The 17,080-nt window shown below is 45.5% G+C and overlaps 1 protein-coding gene and 1 pseudogene across 1 annotated transcript in view; both read left to right on the top strand.

Annotated features, from left to right (window-relative positions):
• The window catches only part of CRLF3 (cytokine receptor like factor 3), a gene marked incomplete at its 3' end in the record, with an annotated part of 55,021 nt that extends 53,627 nt beyond the window's left edge, over positions 1-1,394 (top strand). Inside the window, 1 exon segment of the mRNA NM_001257619.1 lies at positions 532-1,394. Coding sequence (NP_001244548.1) covers positions 532-788 — 257 coding nt within the window.
• Positions 1,395-7,160: 5,766 nt separating this feature from the next.
• Positions 7,161-7,313, top strand: LOC114673323 (U1 spliceosomal RNA; annotated as a pseudogene).
• The last annotated feature ends 9,767 nt before the right edge of the window (positions 7,314-17,080 follow it).

Below are 17,080 nucleotides of genomic sequence, written 5' to 3'. Positions count from 1 at the left end.
ATCACAAGGTCAGGAGATCGAGACCACGGTGAAACCCCGTCTCTACTAAAAATACAAAAAATTAGCCGGGCGCGGTTGTGGGCGCCTGTAGTCCCAGCTACTCGGGAGGCTGAGGCAGGAGAATGGCGTGAACCCGGGAGGCGGAGCTTGCAGTGAGCCGAGATCGCGCCACTGCACTCCAGCCTGGGCTGGGCGACAGAGCGAGACTCCTTCTCAAAAAAAAAAAAAAAAAAAAAGAATTTGGTAGAACAAGATTCTTTCTTGTTTATTCCATAAGAAACAGTCTTGCTATTTCACAGCAGGTAATTTTGTAACACTGTCAAGTTTCTTTTCATGACATTGATATGGGCAGCTCATAGTCTGCTGGAAGAGTAGAGCCCTGGACAGAACTCTAAAATCTGTGTCTAGTTGGCATTCCAGATTTTTTTAGTCTGAATTAGGAAATGAGCTATGTTACCAGTAATCCAGAAACTATTTCAGATCTCTTAGTTATTGCTTACATGTAAATGACTCTTTACCTTAACATTTTAGGTGCAGTTTTTGTCAATGGAAAAGAAATGACGAATCAGTTACCCGCAGTTACCTCTGGGTCCACTGTCACATTTGACATTGAAGCCGTGACTCTAGGAACCTGCAATAATAATGAAGGTGGACACTTCAAGCTTCGAGTAACTATAAGTTCAAATAACAGAGAAGTGGTTTTTGATTGGTTACTTGATCAGTCATGTGGTTCTCTTTACTTTGGATGCTCATTTTTCTATCCTGGATGGAAAGTGTTAGTGTTTTAGATGTTTGGGTGCTTGGCTTTTGTTTTCAGGGTTTAACATAGCTGTCCTCAGCCCAGCATAGTTGTAATTCCTTAAAAAAAAAAAAAAAAGTTGAATTCATCTCTAACTTAGGCCGTTGGAAATGGAAAGTGTTTACTGGATTCATTTTGTAATATTTTAGCAAAAAGAGACTTGAATGTTGTGGACAAAATCATATAATTCAGTCATTTTTATTTTTACCATACTGTTACATATCACATCACAGTAAAAATCAAATTGGTTTTACAAGTATGAGAAAATATAGAAAGTTCTATACCCTTCCACTGTACTTCTTAAAGTGGTTATTAGACCAGGAAAACTTAATGTAATATTATTTTTTAAATCATCATAAAGGATCCAAGTCCGTGTAACTCTTTAGAATAAAACAAGAGGAATAGATCAGATAGAAGAAGCTGTGTAATGTATTAATACATCCACTCATGTGCTGTCCACATGAATGTGTTGACTGTGCTTTCCATGTTCGGGTATTTGTAAGCAGTGTGGACTTTTATCTCATCTTCAATAATCTTTAAGTCCCCAAAACATTATAATGTTTTCTTTTTTTTTGAGACGGAGTCTCGCTCTTGTCGCCCAGGCTGGAGTGCAGTAGTGTGATCTCAGCTCACTGCAACCTCTGTCTCCCGGGGTCAAGTGATCCTCCTGCCTCAGCCTCCTGAGCAGCTGGAATTACAGGCGTCTGCCACCACACCCGGCTAATTTTTGTATTTTTAGTAGAAACGGGGTTTCACCATGTTGGCCAGGTTGGTTTCAAACTCTTGACCTCAGGTGATCCACCCGCCTCAGCCTCCCAAAGTGCTAGGATTATATGCGTGAGCCACTGCACCAGGCCAATTTTTGTATTTTTTTAAATGCTTGACCAAGTGTCTATAATAGGCAAGTAGTACCTTTGGTTCTTTCATTGCAATTTGATTCAGTATAGGCTACAGTATTTTTACAGGGTAAAACTACTTATGGAAGTAGTATGCACAGCAGTGTTAGCCATTTCATATGTATGTAATATGCACATGTGTGTATCCAACCTGCCTGTGACGTGCATTTTACTCTTTGCAGAGTATGAGCTACAGTCCAGTTTAATGTCAGTTTGATAAGTGGTCTCTTAGCAGACCAAAAAAATACAGGATAAATACTTAACCTTTTTTTTTTGAAAACTTAAATTTATGTGTAAAATATTTATTTGAAGGACTTTAATATGTAAAAATAATTGTCTTGCTATGCCAGCCGCTACGGATTTTATTTTAATGTGAATTATTTTTTTCATTTTTACCAGTAGTGAAAAAGTAGAAAACAAGTATGATATTTTTGTAAGATAATTTATTTGGGGATTCATGTTCCCTGTTAGACAATCATGACCTTTTCTCCTTGTCTTTTTGTGTATAAGTAAGTAGAATTTCACTTGTTTAGGGATTAAGAAGATGTTCTAGAATGTACATACCTTGTCCAGCCATCAGAATCAAAATAAAAAACTAAAAAAGTTCAGTGTGTGTACTTTTTTCTTCTGTGAGATTTGGTGAATCCAGTTTTAACCTACTTTTCATTATAAGGGAAAACAGGCTTCTTGTGACTACAGTCATTTTAATAAAACATTGTAACTTGTGAAAGGTTACATGTACTTTCTTCTTGTACTTTCTTTTAAAAAACTTTTTAAAATTATTTTTTGTAGAGAATGAGGGTCTTGCTTAGTCCAGGTTGGTCTCAAACTCTTGGCCTCAAGCAGTCCTCCCCAGCCTTGGCCTCCCAAAGTGCTGCGATTATAGGCATGAGTGGCCACACCCAGCTGGTTACTTGTACTTTCCTATATGCTGTGTCTGATACTGAGCATCTTGCCTGACACGATGTGTGCAGAAAGAATGTTGGATCAAATGAGGATAGATGAGTCGTTTTCTCCAAATATTTCTTTTTTTTTTTTTTTTTTTTTTTTTGAGATGGAGTCTCGCTTTGTAGTCCAGGCTGGAGTGCAGTGGCCGAATCTCAGCTCACTGCAAGCTCCGCCTCCCGGCTTTACGCCATTCTCCTGCCTCAGCCTCCCGAGTAGCTGGGACTACAGGCACCCGCCACCTCGCCCGGCTAGTTTTTTGTATTTTTTAGTAGAGACGGGGTTTCACCGTGTTAGCCAGGATGGTCTCGATCTCCTGACCTCGTGATCCGCCCGTCTCGGCCTCCCAAAGTGCTGGGATTACAGGCTTGAGCCACCGCGCCCGGCCCATCAAATATTTCTTGAATGTATTTGTTTCTTAGCCTCTCTAGGGAAGTGACATCTTAAGTTATGCCTATACAATCTGCCTGTTCACAGGAGTGCCTTAAACCTAATTTGAGACAGGAGTGGTAATATTTGGAACTCTGAAACTAATTTTTCTTTTTTGAGACAGAATCTCACTTTGTTGCCCAGGCTGGGGTACAGTGGTGCAATCTTGGCTCACTGCAACCTCCACCTCCTGGGTTCAATGGATTTCCCTGCCTCAGCCTCCCAAGTAGCTGGCATTACATGTGTGCACCACCACACCTGGCTAATTTTTATACTTTTAGTGGAGATGGGGTTTTGCCATGTTGGCCAGGCTGATCTTGAACACCTGGCCTCAAGTGATCCTACCGCCTTGGCCTCTCAAAGTGCTGGGATTACAGCCGTGAGCCACTGTGTCCGGCCTTGAAACTAATTTAAATGATTTTCTTGAACTGTGAAGATTTTTTTTTTTTTTTTAGTGAACTCATTGGCTGGGTGTGTTGGCTCACGCCTGTAATCCCAGCACTTTGGGAGGCCGAGGTGGGTGGATCACCTGAGGTCAGGAGTTTGAGACCAGCCTGGCCAACCTGGTGAAACCCCGTCTCTACTAAAAATACAAAAATTAGCTGGGCATGGTGGTGGATGCCTGTAATCCCAGCTACTGGGGAGGCTGAGGCAGGAGAATAACTTGAACCCAGGAGGTGGGGGTTACGGTGAGCTGAGATCATGCCATTGCAGCCCAGCCTGGGCAACAAGAGTGAAACTTTGTCTCAAAAAAAAAAAAGAACTCATTCTGTTCAAATAAGTAAGGGAACCTAGTATTCCAAAACTGTGTGCTTGGGGAGAAGAGTTTGTGTGATGATATGATCATAAGAATTGATTTGGGCCGGGCGCGGTGGCTCACGCCTATAATCCCAGCACTTTGGGAGGCCGAGGTGGGCGGATCACAAGGTCAGGAGATCGAGACCACGGTGAAACCCCGTCTCTACTAAAAATACAAAAAATTAGCCGGGCGCGGTTGTGGGCGCCTGTAGTCCCAGCTACTCGGGAGGCTGAGGCAGGAGAATGGCGTGAACCCGGGAGGCGGAGCTTGCAGTGAGCCGAGATCGCGCCACTGCACTCCAGCCTGGGCTGGGCGACAGAGCGAGACTCCGTCTCAAAAAAAAAAAAAAAAAAAAAAAGAATTGATTTGGCCGGGAGTGGTGGCTCACGCCTGTAATCCCAGCACTTTGAGAGGCTGAGGCGGGCGGATCACGAGGTCAGGAGATCGACACCATCCTGGCTAACACGGTGAAACCCCATCTCTACTAAAAAAAAATAATACAAAAAATTAGCCGGGCGCGGTGGCGGGTGCCTGTAGTCCCAGCTACTCGGGAGGCTGAGGCAGGAGAATGGCATGAACCCGGGAAGCAGAGCTTGCAGTGAGCCGAGATTGCGCCACTGCACTCCAGCCTGGGGGACAGAGCGAGACTCCGTCTAAAAAAAAAAAAAGAATTGATTTTTTGGCTGGGCATGATGGCTTATGCCTAGCCATTTTTTATCCACTTAAAAAAAAAATTGGGTGTGGTGGCTTACACCTGTAATCCCAGCACTTTGGGAGGCCTAGACTGGCAGATCACCTGAAGTCAGGAGTTTGAGATCAGCCTGACCAACATGGTGAAACCCCGTCTCTACTAAAATTACAAAAATTAGCTGGATGTGGTGGTGCACACTTGTAGTCCCAGCTACATGGGAGGCTGAGGTGGGAAAATTGCTTGAACTCAGGAGGTGGAGGCTGCAGTCAGCCAAGATCTTGCCACTGCACTCCAGCCAGGACAACAGCGAGACAATGTCTCAAAAAATAAAAATTTAGCCAGGTGTGGTGGTGCCCACCTGTAGTTCCAAAGCTACTCAGGAGACAGGTGGGAGAATCACTTGAGCCTGGGAATTTGAGGTTGCAGTGAGCCTACGCAACATTGGTAGACCCCATCTCTTAATAAATAAACACAAAGAAATAGAACAAATAGATAGATAACAAAAGCAAAATCCCCTGAATAATATCTACAATAAGACTAGGTGACCACTTACCCCCTCAAATTCTAAAATACAAGCTAGTGAAGACGAACTACAAACAGATGCAAGACCTGCATGATCTCAGTGTCTGTGCAGGGCAAGGAAGGCGCAAAGCCTGACAGATGTGAGAACAGGGGAAACCCCATATCATCAACCTGGAGCTCCTGGAAAGCACCATGGAACAACTGAAAAGTAGCAGCTGAAACTCAAGAAATTTGTTTCCTTCCAATACCAGATGAGTGCAAGTGGGCCACAGTAAGTGTGTTCAGGGGTGCTTAAGATCACTCTCAGATTCGATGACTTGCCAGGACTCACAGAACTCAGAAAAGCTGTTACACTCATGGTTACTATTTAGTAAAGCAAAAAGACACAGATTAAAATTAGCAAGTTTGGCCGGGCCTGCTGGCTCACACCTATAATCCCAGTACTTTGGGAGGCCAAGGTGTGGAGGATTGCTTGAGGCCAGGAGGTCAAGACCAACCTGGGCAACATGATGAGACCCCCATTTCTACCAAAAAAATTTTTTTGAATTAGCTAGGCATAGCCAGGCATTAGCCGGCTACTCAGGAGGCTAAGGTGGAAGGATCACTTGAGTTCAGCAGTTTGAGGCTACAGCGAGCTACATTTGCCACTATACTCCAGCCTGGGTGACAGAGCAAAATCCTGTCTATTAAAAATAAACAGCTGGGCGTGGTGGCTCACGCCTGTAATCCCAGCACTTTGGGAGGCTGAGGCGGGCAGATCACGAGGTTAGGAGATCGAGACCATCCTGGCTAACATGGTGAAACCCCATCTCTACTAAAAATACAAAAAAATTAGCCAGGTGTGGTAGTCCCAGCTACTCGGGAGGCTGAGGCCAGGAAAATGGCATGAACCTGGGAGGTGGAATTTGCAGTGAGCTGAGATCGGGCCACTGCACTACAGCCTGGGCAACAGAATGAGATTCCGTCTTAAAAATACATAAATAAATAAATAAAATCTGGGTGCTGTGGCTCACGTCTGTAATCCCAGCCCTTCGGGAGGCTGAGGCAGGTGGATAAAAATACAAAAAATTAGCCGGGCATGGTGGCCGGTGCCTGTAATCCCAGCTACTCGGGAGGCTGAGGTAGGAGAATCACTTGAACCCAGGAGGCAGAGGTTGCAGTGAGCTGAGATCACACCACGTACTCCAGCCTGCATTACAGAGCGAGGCTCTGTGTCAAAAAATAATAATAATAAATAAAATAAGCAATAGAAAAAGACACGCAGGGCAGGGGCCTGGAGAGACCAGGCACAAGCTTCCATTTATCCTCTCCCAGTGGAATCATATGGACAGTACTTAGCTGCTCTTCAACAGTGTGTGACAGTTTGAACAGAATATTATCTATCAGGGAACTTCACCTAAGTCTTGGTTTTTATCAGCAGCCTGGGGGCATGGGGGCATGGCTGTCCCCGTGTGTGGCTCACCTTAGTCCTCAGCCCTGCCTGAGCTGAGGCTGATACCATAAGGCTCAAGGCCCCCAGGTAAACAAGGACAAGCTTATCAGGCGGGATATTGCCAAGGCCTACCCTTTCTTTAGGATCTGAAGGGTGTGGCCAACCCAGACCTGCTACTTAACCCTTTGCTGCACAGTAAGAAAATATGAAGGACCTGGAGTGGTCCAGCTCTTATGGATTCTCAAAAGTGATGTGCTAGACTGTTCTAGGATAGGCTCCAATAATGAGGAAAAATTGAAGGGAGGAGAATTAAAATTGAGGATAATCAGCCAGGCATGGTGGCTCAAGCCTGTAATCCCAGCATTTTGGGAGGCCAAGGTGGGTGGATCACGAGGTCAGGAGTTCAAGACCAGCCTGACCAACATAGTGAAACCCCACCTCTACTAAAAATACAAAAATTAGTCAGGCGTGGTGGGGACTGCCTGTAGTCCCAGCTACTTGGGAGGCTGAGGCAGGAGAACTGCTTGAACCCGGGAGTCGGAGGTTGTAGTGAGCTGAGATTGCACCACTGTACTCTAGCACTCCAGCCTGGGTGACACAGCGAGACTCTGTCTCAAAAAAAAAAAAAAAAAAAAAAAAAATTGAGGATAATACCTGACGGGAGATACTGTGATCAGGAAGGTGGTTTTCCAAGGGCAAGGCTTATTCATTAGACTTTAGATGTATAGACCCCTGCGATTTACCCAAATGTGGAAATTTGAATGTACAGTTTGTGGTAGTGAAGGGCTATGTGCTCTCCCACTAAAAGTTAAAAAAAAAAAAAAAAATGAACGGAATAGATTCAAGATGAAGGAAAGAAAAATCAAACCCAAAGTTGGGGAGAGGAATAGATAGAGACTAGAAATCCCAGAGGCCAGGCACAGTGGCTCACACCTGTAATCCCAGCACTTTGAGAGGCCAAGACAGGAGGATCACTTGAGCCCAGGAGCTCCAGACCAGCCAGGGCAACATGGTGAAACCTCATCTCCACCAACATTTTAAAAATTAGCCAGATATGCTGGTGCACACCTGTGATCCCAGCTGAGGCTGGAGGATCACTTGAGCCCATGAGGCAGAGGTTGCAGTGAGCCATGATTGTGCCACTGCACTCCAGCCTGGGCGACAAAGTGAGACCCTATCTCAAAAAATAAATAAATGTAGAAACATAAAAAGGGTTCAAGAGAAGGTAGTGAATATTTTTTTTTTTTTTTTTTTTTTTTTTTTTTTTTTTTGAGACGGAGTCTCGCTCTGTCGCCGGGCTGGAGTGCAGTGGCCGGACCTCAGCTCACTGCAAGCTCCGCCTCCCGGGTTCCCGCCATTCTCCTGCCTCAGCCTCCCGAGTAGCTGGGACCACAGGCGCCCGCCACCTCGCCCGGCTAGTTTTTTGTATTTTTAGTAGAGACGGGGTTTCACCGTATTAGCCAGGATGGTCTCGATCTCCTGACCTCGTGATCCGCCCGTCTCGGCCTCCCAAAGTGCTGGGATTACAGGCTTGAGCCACCGCGCCCGGCCAAGGTAGTGAATATTGAAGACAGTAAAGATAATCAAATATACAGATAACAAAAGTCCTCAAAGAAGAAAACCAAAAACAGGAAAATAGAAAAAATGTCAAAAATTATAACTCAATAAAGCTTTTTGGAAATATAAAAAGATTTGAAAGTATATATTGAAAGAGCACACTGTATACCTAAAAAGTATCAACCCGGAGCAACCAACATCAGGTTATATCTTAGTAAAAGTATTGGGTTTTAGAGAAAAAAAACAGTCTAGGCATCCAAGAAAAAGAGCATGTGACTTATAAGGGAATGAAAATTAGATTATAATAAGAATAATTCTGACAGCACGGCTTTTGCCAGAAGAAAATGGAGTAACATAAATTTAAGAACATATATTTCCTACCTCTGTCCTCTGAAAAAGTACAAACAATGACCAACTCTAGCAATGAATATCCTTAGTGATCAGATTATATTCTTTTTTCTTTTTTTTTTTTCAGACAGAGTCTCACTCTGTCCCCCAGGCTTGAGTAAAGTGGCATGATCTCAGCTCACTGCAAACTCCCCCTCCCAAGTTCAAGCGATTCTCCTGCCTTAGCCTCCCAAGTAGCTGGGACGTGCCACCACACCCAGCTAGTTTTTTTGTTTTGTTTAGTTTTTTGTTTTGTTTTGTTGTTGTTATTGTTGTCATCGTTGGGTTTTTTTTGAGATAGAGTCTTGCTCTGTTGCCCAGGTTGGAGTGGAGTGCAGGGCACAATCTTTGCTCACCGCAACCTCCGCCTCCCAGGTTCAAGCGATTCTCCTGCCTCAGCCTCCTATGTATGTGGCATTACAGGCACGTGCCACCACGCCCGGCTAATTTTTTTGTATTTTTAGTAGAGAGGGGGTTTCTCCATGTTGGTCAGGCTGGTCTCTTGAACTCCCGACCTCAGGTGATCCACCCGCCTCGGCCTCCCAAAGTGCTGGGATTATAGGTGTGAGCTACTGCACATGGCCTATTATTTTTATTTTTAAAAATATTATTAAATTGGCCAGGCATCGTGGCTCACACCTGTAATCCCAGCACTTTGGGAGGCCGAGGCGGGTAGATGACAAAGTCAGGAGTTCAAGACCAGCCTGGCCAAGATGGTGAAACCCTGTCTCTACTAAAAATACAAAAATTAGCTGGGCGTGGTGGCACGCGCCTGTAATCCCAGCTACTCTGGAGGCTGAGGCAGGAGAATCACTTGAACCTGGGAGGCAGAGGTTGCAGTGAGCCGAGATTGAGCCACTGCACTCCAGCCTGGCAACAGAGCAAGACTCCATCTCAAAATAAATAAATAAATAAATAAAATAAAAAATAAAATAGGCCAGGCGTGGTGGCTCACACCTGTAATCCCAGCACTTTGGGAGGCCAATGCCGGTGGATCATGAGGTTAGGCGTTCAAGACCAGCCTGACCAACATAGTAAAATCCCATCTCTACTAAAAATAGAAAAATTAGCCAGGCGTGGTGGCACGTGCCTGTAATCCCAGCCACTCGGGAGACTGAGGCAGGAGAATCGCTTGAATCCGGGAGGCAGAGGTTGTGGTGAGGCAAGATCGTGCCACTGCACTCCAGCTTGGGCAACAGAGCGAGACTGTCTCAATAAATAAATAAATAAATAAATAAATATTGTTTTTTAAATTTAGCTATTCAAATTCCTTTCCCTCTTCATGTATATTTTAGACTAATCTTGTCTCCATCTACAAAAACTATTTCTGGGACCGGGCACGGTGGCTCATGCCTGTAATCCTAGCACTTTGGGAGGCTGAGGTGGGCAGATCATGAGGTCAGGAGATCGAGACCATCCTGGCTAACATGGTGAAACCCCATCTCTACTCAAAATACAAAAAATTAGCCGGGCGTGGTAACGGGTGCCTGTAGTCCCAGCTACTCGGGAGGCTGAGGCAGGAGAATGGCGTGAACCCAAGAGGTGGAGCTTGCAGTGAGCCGAGATCCCGCCACTGCACTCCAGCCTGGGCGACAGAGCGAGACTCCGTCTCCAAAAAAAAAAAAAAAAGAGAAAAAAAGAAGTTAGATGGTTCTATTGCAAAGGCAGACTTAGGAGTAACTACTCCAAAGCAAATAAACGTTGGTCTGCACAGTAATTAATAAATAAATTAATTAGAGATGGGGTCTTACTATGTTGTTCAGGTTGGTCTGGAACACCTGGGCTCAAGTGATCATCCCATCTTGGCCTCCCAAAGTGCTGGGATGTGAGCTGTCATCCCAACTGATTTTTTTTTTTTTTTTTTTTTGAGATGGAGTCTCGCTCTGTCGCCCAGGCTAGAGTGCAGTGGCGAGATCTCAGCTCACTGCAAGCCCTGCCTCCCGGGTTCACCCCATTCTCCTGCCTCAGCCTCCCTAGTAGCTGGGACTACAGGTGCTCGCCACCACACCCAGCTAATTTTTGTATTTTTAGTAGAGATGGAGTTTCACCGTATTAGCCAGGATGGTCTTGATCTCCTGACCTCGTGATTCGCCTGCCTCAGCCTCCCAAAGTGCTGGGATTACAGGCCTCATGAGCCACTGCACCTGGCCCCCAACTGATTTTTTAAAAATAAATCTAAATTTATTCTATTGAAAAAACTCATTTATTCTGAATTTATTTTTGTATTATCTGTCCTTTATAAAATGAAAGTGACAGTAGATGGCATGTTTGTCTGTGAATCTTCTTATATAAAATAAAAAGTTAAAAATTTGCCGGGCGCGGTGGCTCAAGCCTGTAATCCCAGCACTTTGGGAGGCCGAGACGGGCGGATCACGAGGTCAGGAGATCGAGACCATCCTGGCTAACACGGTGAAACCCCGTCTCTACTAAAAATACAAGAAAAATTAGCCGGGCGAGGTGGCAGGTGCCTGTAGTCCCAGCTACTCGGGAGGCTGAGGCAGGAGAATGGCGTGAACCCGGGAGGCGGAGCTTGCAGTGAGCCGAGATCGCGCCACTGCACTCCAGCCTGGGGCACAGAGCAAGACTCCGTCTCAAAAAAAAAAAAAAAAAGTTAAAAATTTTAAAAATATATATTACTGGTCTGTGAAATCCAAACATGTGGGACCTACTTAATATCCTACATTTCTTGATATATGGGTGTCTGATACTTTTGAACTAAGACTAGTACTTTCTTTTTTTTTTTTTTTTGAGACAGAGTCTCGCTCTGTCCCCCAGGCTGGAGTGCAGTGGCACGATCTCGGCTCACTGCAAGCTCCGTCTCCTGGGTTCAGGCCATTCTCCTGCCTCAGCCTCCCGAGTAGCTGGGACTATAGGCGCCCGCCACCGCACCCAGCTAATTTTTTGTATTTTTAGTAGAGACGGGGTTTCACCGTGGTCTCGATCTCCTGATCTTGTGATCCGCCAGCCTCGGCCTCCCAAAGTGCTGGGATTACAGGTGTGAGCCACTGCGCCCGGCCGAGTACTTTCTTTTTAAAATACAAAAACCATATTCAGTGAAACTAATCTAACAAATGCTTCTATTCCATAAAATTTAATGTCAATTTTAAAAACTTGGTCGGGTGTACTGGCCCAAGCCTGTAATTCCAGCATTCGGGAGACCAAGGTGGGTGGATCACTTAAGGTCAGGAATTCAAGACCAGACTAACCAACATGGTGAAACCCCATCTCTACCAAAAAAAAAAAAACCAACATAAAATTAGCCAGGCATGGTGGTAGGTGTCTGTAGTCCCAGCTACTTGGGAGGCTGCGGCAGGAGAATCGCTTGAATCGGGGAGGTAGAGGTTGCCGTGAGCCGAGATCGCACCACTGCACTTCAGCCTGGGGGACAGAGCAAGACTCTGTCTCAAAATAAATAAATAAATAAAATTAAATTTAAAAATTGACCTTTTCTATGCCACTTCTATGCAGCAATCTTATATAAGGCAATATTAGGAAAATTGTGTTTTGGTAGAATTAGACTGTGTTTATATAATCTTAACAGATGTCCATATTCTTAAAGTATCTTAAGGTAGAAGGGGCGAGCTTATACTATGTAGCATTTGAGTTTTCTTCTGAGGTGGGAGTGGAGGGTTGAGGTAGACCAAGCAGTTTGGTTATAGGGACAGGAATGGTGATGCTAAACCAAGAGCCAGTTATTGTTCTAAGTACCTTGCTGAGCAAGGCACCTGTAATACCATTTTACAGTTGAAGAAACAAATTTGGCATGGTTAAGTAACTTTCTGAGTTATATATAAAGTTGCAAGCATAACCAAAGCTGGGATTCAAATCCATACCTAATTCCAAAGCCCATAATTCTTCCCTGTACTACACTATGTCCAGGACACAAGTCTGATATTAGACATTATATAATTTACTAAAACATAAATGAAAATCTCCCTCACTAGAATTTAAGATTCATGATGATGACAACGGTATCTGGCTTATTTATCTTTGTATCCCCATGCCTAATGTATGAGCCATATTAGATGCTAAGTAAGTCTTTAAAGAATAAATAAGGCTCTGTAATCCTAACTACCCATATAGCAACGATGATCCTTCCCCTACAAGGTCTGACAGAAGAATCTACTCCCCAAACAAGAAGAGAAACAGGTATAATTTAGACAACCCACTTGGTAGAAAATCTTAGTTGAATTAGTAAAGAAAGGAGCTAAGATTTATTAGTCCCATTACATTCTAGGTATTTCAGGCAATTCATAAATTTACGTGTCAAAATAGAAAAAACTTCTATTCCGATACCTGTATAACTTCACCTTTTCTCTGGAGTAGCAAGTCTACCAAAGGGATATATGCTTATAATAGGGAAAGAAGGAAGATGTAAATGACTCCTGTTTTGACCTATAAACACTGGGAGAATCCTTGAAGCAGGATCTTAGTCTTACACAGCTTCCCATTCCTAGTGCTTGGGAAAAGTGTTGGCACAGATATTCAATAGCTGAACAGAAGAATGGCTACTAGTGATAGCACACTAGAAGAACAGGTAGAAGCTATTTGGGTTACGAAAAAGGATGGCAGGCCAGGTGCAGTGGCTCACACCTGTAATCCCAGCACTTTGGGAGGTCGAGGTGGGCAGATCACAAGGTCAGGAGATCAAGACCATTCTGGCCAACATGGTGAAACCATCTCTCTACTAAAAATACAAAAATTACCTGGGCGTGGGGGCAAGTGCAGTGGCTCACGCCTGTAATCCCAGCACTTTGGGAGGCCGAGGCAGGCGGATCACTTGAGGTCAGGAGTCCAAGAACAGCCTGACCAACATGGAGAAACCCCATCTCAACTAAAAATACAAAATTAGCCGGGCATGGTGGCAAGCGCCTGTAATCCCAGCAACTCGGGAGGCTGAGGCAGGAGAATCGCTTGAACCTGGGAGGCGGAGGTTGCGGTGAGCCGAGATCATGTCATTGCACACCACCCTGGGCAACAAGAACGAAACTCCCGTCTCAAAAAAAAAAAAAAATCACTTGGGCGTGGTGGTGTGTGCCTGTAATCACAGCTACTCGCGAGGCTGAGGCAGGAGAATCACTTGAACCAGGGAGTTGCAGGTTGCACTGAGCTGAAATCGCACCACTGCACTCCACTCCAGCCTGGCGACAGAGCGAGACCCTGTCTCAAGAAAAAAAAAAAAAGCCGGGCGCGGTGGCTCAAGCCTGTAATCCCAGCACTTTGGGAGGCCGAGGCGGGCGGATCACAAGGTCAGGAGATCGAGACCACAGTGAAACCCCGTCTCTACTAAAAATACAAAAAATTAGCCGGGCGCGGTGGCGGGTGCCTGTAGTCCTAGCTACTCAGGAGGCTGAGGCAGGAGAATGGCGTGAACCCAGGAGGCGGAGCTTGCAGTGAGCCGAGATCGTGCCACTGCACTCCAGCCTGGGCAACAGCCTAAGACTCCGTCTCAAAAAAAAAAACAAAAAAAAAAACAAAAAAAAAAAGCTGGGCGCCGTGGCTCACGCCTGTAATCCCAACACTTTGGGAGGCCAAGGTAGTAGGATCACGAGGTCAGGAGATCAAGACCATCCTGGCTAACACGGTGAAACCCTCTCTCTACTAAAAATACTACAAAAAAAAAAAAAAAAAAAAAAAAAAATTAGCCAGGCGCGGTGGCGGGTGCCTGTAGTCCGAGCTACTCAGGAGTCTGAGACAGGAGAATGGCGTGAACCCAGGAGGCGGAGCTTGCAGTGAGCGGAGACCGTGCAACTGCACTCCAACTTGGGCGACAAAGCGAGACTCCGTCTCAAAAAAATCAAATTAAAAAAAAAGGAAAAGAAAAAAAAAAAAAAAAAAAAAGGAAAATGATGTAGTAGCTTGGACATAAATATTATTCCAGGAGTTAGGGCACCTACAGGCGGCCCCTGGTTGGAACTCTGACAAGTGGAAAAGACAGCAGATAAAAATGGATCAACAAGACCGGGCCCAGTGGCTTAAGCCTATAATCATAGCACTTTGAGAGGCCGAGGCGGGTGTATCACCCGGGGTCAGGAGTTTGAGACCAACCTGACTAATATGATGAAACCCCCTCTCTAATAAACATACAAAAATTAGTTGGGCGTGGTGGCATGCGTCTGTAATTCTAGCTACTCGGAGGGCTGAGAGGAGAATTGCTTGAACCCGGGAGTTGGAGGTTGCAGTGAGCCAAGACTGCACCATCGCACCCCAGCCTGGGCAACAAGAGTGAAACTCCGTCTCAAACAAACAAACAAACAAAAAATGGATTTACAATAAAAAGAAAAAAACAACAACCAATAATCCAGGAGATAAATCCTGTTTTCTAGAACCAGCTTTATAAAATGATTCATCCCAGTAGACGTTTAAGTAACAATCTTACTTTGAGTAAGAATTTTAGTGAATTTTTACCCTGTATAAATCAACCTTACACTAGTAGGAACATACGTTCCTCTAGAAATTGGATCTTGGGGCCAGGCACAGTGGCTCATGCCTGTAATCCCAGCACTTTGAGAGGCCGAGACGGGTGGATCACGAGGTCAGAAGATCGAGGCCATCCTGGCCAACATGGTGAAACCCCATCTCCACTAAAAATACAAAAATTAGCTGGGTGTAGTGGTGTGCGCCTGTAATCCCACCTACTCGGGAGGTTGAGGCAGGGGAATCGCTTGAACCCAGGAGGTGGAGGTTGCGGTGAGCCAAGATCATGCCATTGCACTCCAGCCTGGGCAGTAAGAGCAAAACTGCATCTCACCAAAAAAAAAAAAAAAAAAAAAAAAGCCGGGCGCGGTAGCTCAAGCCTGTAATCCCAGCACTTTGGGAGGCCGAGACGGGCGGATCACGAGGTCAGGAGATCGAGACCATCCTGGCTAACAAGGTGAAACCCCATCTCAACTAAAAAATACAAAAAAATAACTAGCCGGGCGAGGTGGCGGGCGCCTGTAGTCCCAGCTACTCGGGAGGCTGAGGCAGGAGAATGGCGTGAACCCGGGAGGCGGAGCTTGCAGTGAGCTGAGATCCGGCCACTGCATCCCAGCCTGGGCGACAGAGCGAGACTCCCTCTCAAAAAAAAAAAAAAAAAAAAAAAAAAAAATCAATGGATCTTGGGCACCTACTAAGAATACCAGAGTGGGGCTGGGAGCGGTGGCTCATGTCTGTAATGCCAGCACTTTGGAAGGCCAAGGAGGTCAGATCACGAGGTCAGGAGATTGAGGCCATCCTGGCCAACATGGTGAAACCCCGTCTCTACTAAAAATACAAAAATTAGCTGGGCGTGCTAGCGTGCGCCTAGAGTCCCAGCTACTTGAAAGGCTGAGGCAGGAGAATCACTTGAACTCGGGAGGCGGAGGTTGCAGTGAGCCAAGATCCCGCCACTGCACTCCAGTCTGGCAACACAGCGAGACTCCGTCTCAAAAAAAAAAAAAAGGGGGGCCGGGCGCGGTGGCTCAAGCCTGTAATCCCAGCACTCTGGGAGGCCGAGACGGGCGGATCACGAGGTCAGGAGATCGAGACTAGCCTGGCTAACACGGTGAAACCCCGTCTCTACTAAAAAAATACAAAAAACTAGCCAGGCGAGGTGGCGGGCGCCTGTAGTCCCAGCTACTCGGGAGGCTGAGGCAGGAGAATGGCGTAGACCCGGGAGGTGGAGCTTGCAGTGAGCTGAGATCCGGCCACTGCACTTCAGCCTAGGCGACAGAGCGAGACTCCGTCTCAAAAAAAAAAAAAAAAAAAAAAAAAAAAAAAAAAAACAGATTGAGCCAGGTACAGTGGCTCATGCCTACAATCCCAGTACTTAGGGAGGTCGAGGCAGGAGGACTGCTGGAGCCCAGGAGTTTGAGCCCAGCCTGAACAACATAGCGAGACTCACTCTATCTCTGTGTGTGTGTGTATATATATATATATTGAAACGGAGTCTCCATCTGTCACCTAGGCTGGAGTGCAGTGGCGCAATGTTGGCTCACTGCAACCTCCACCTGCCAGGTTCAAGTAATTATCCCTGCCACAGCCTCCCAAGTAGCTGGGATTACAGGTGCCCACCACCATGCCCGGCTAATTTTTGTATTTTTAGTAGAGATAGGGTTCCATTATGTTGGCCAGGCTGGTCTTGAACTCCTGACCTCAGGTGGATACTCACCTCAGCCCCCCAAAGTACTGGGATTACAGGTGTGACCCACTGTGCCCGGTCTACATAATTTTTTTTCCCCAAAAAAACGCACACACACACCAGAGTGCATACTGTGAACTTAAGTTCTGGCATACCCTGGTAGTTGTTTGTTGAAGGGAAGACTACATATAATTTCATCTTTAGATGAATAGATGAATTTAATCAGGGCTTTTTTTCTTTCTTTTTTTACTGCTAACAGGGGAAAACATCGATGTCTGCTTTAACATGGTATGTGGTATAATTATACTAGGAGCAACATACTATAACTTTAACAAGCAGAAAATATAAACTGAGTGAGCCCAGCACAGTGGCTCACACCTGTAATTCAGGCACTTTGGGAGGCCGAGGCAGGTGGATCACTTGAGGTCAGGAGTTCGAGACCAGCCTGTCCAACATGGTGAAACTCTGTCTCTACTAAAAATACAAAAATTAGCCGGGCGTGGTGGTGGGTGCCTATAATCT

The sequence above is a fragment of the Macaca mulatta genome, chromosome 16, assembly GCF_049350105.2.
Source record: "Macaca mulatta isolate MMU2019108-1 chromosome 16, T2T-MMU8v2.0, whole genome shotgun sequence".
Classification (NCBI taxonomy): domain Eukaryota; kingdom Metazoa; phylum Chordata; class Mammalia; order Primates; family Cercopithecidae; genus Macaca; species Macaca mulatta.
Note: the sequence above shows the minus strand (reverse complement) of the source record. Positions and strands in the feature narration are given on the sequence as shown.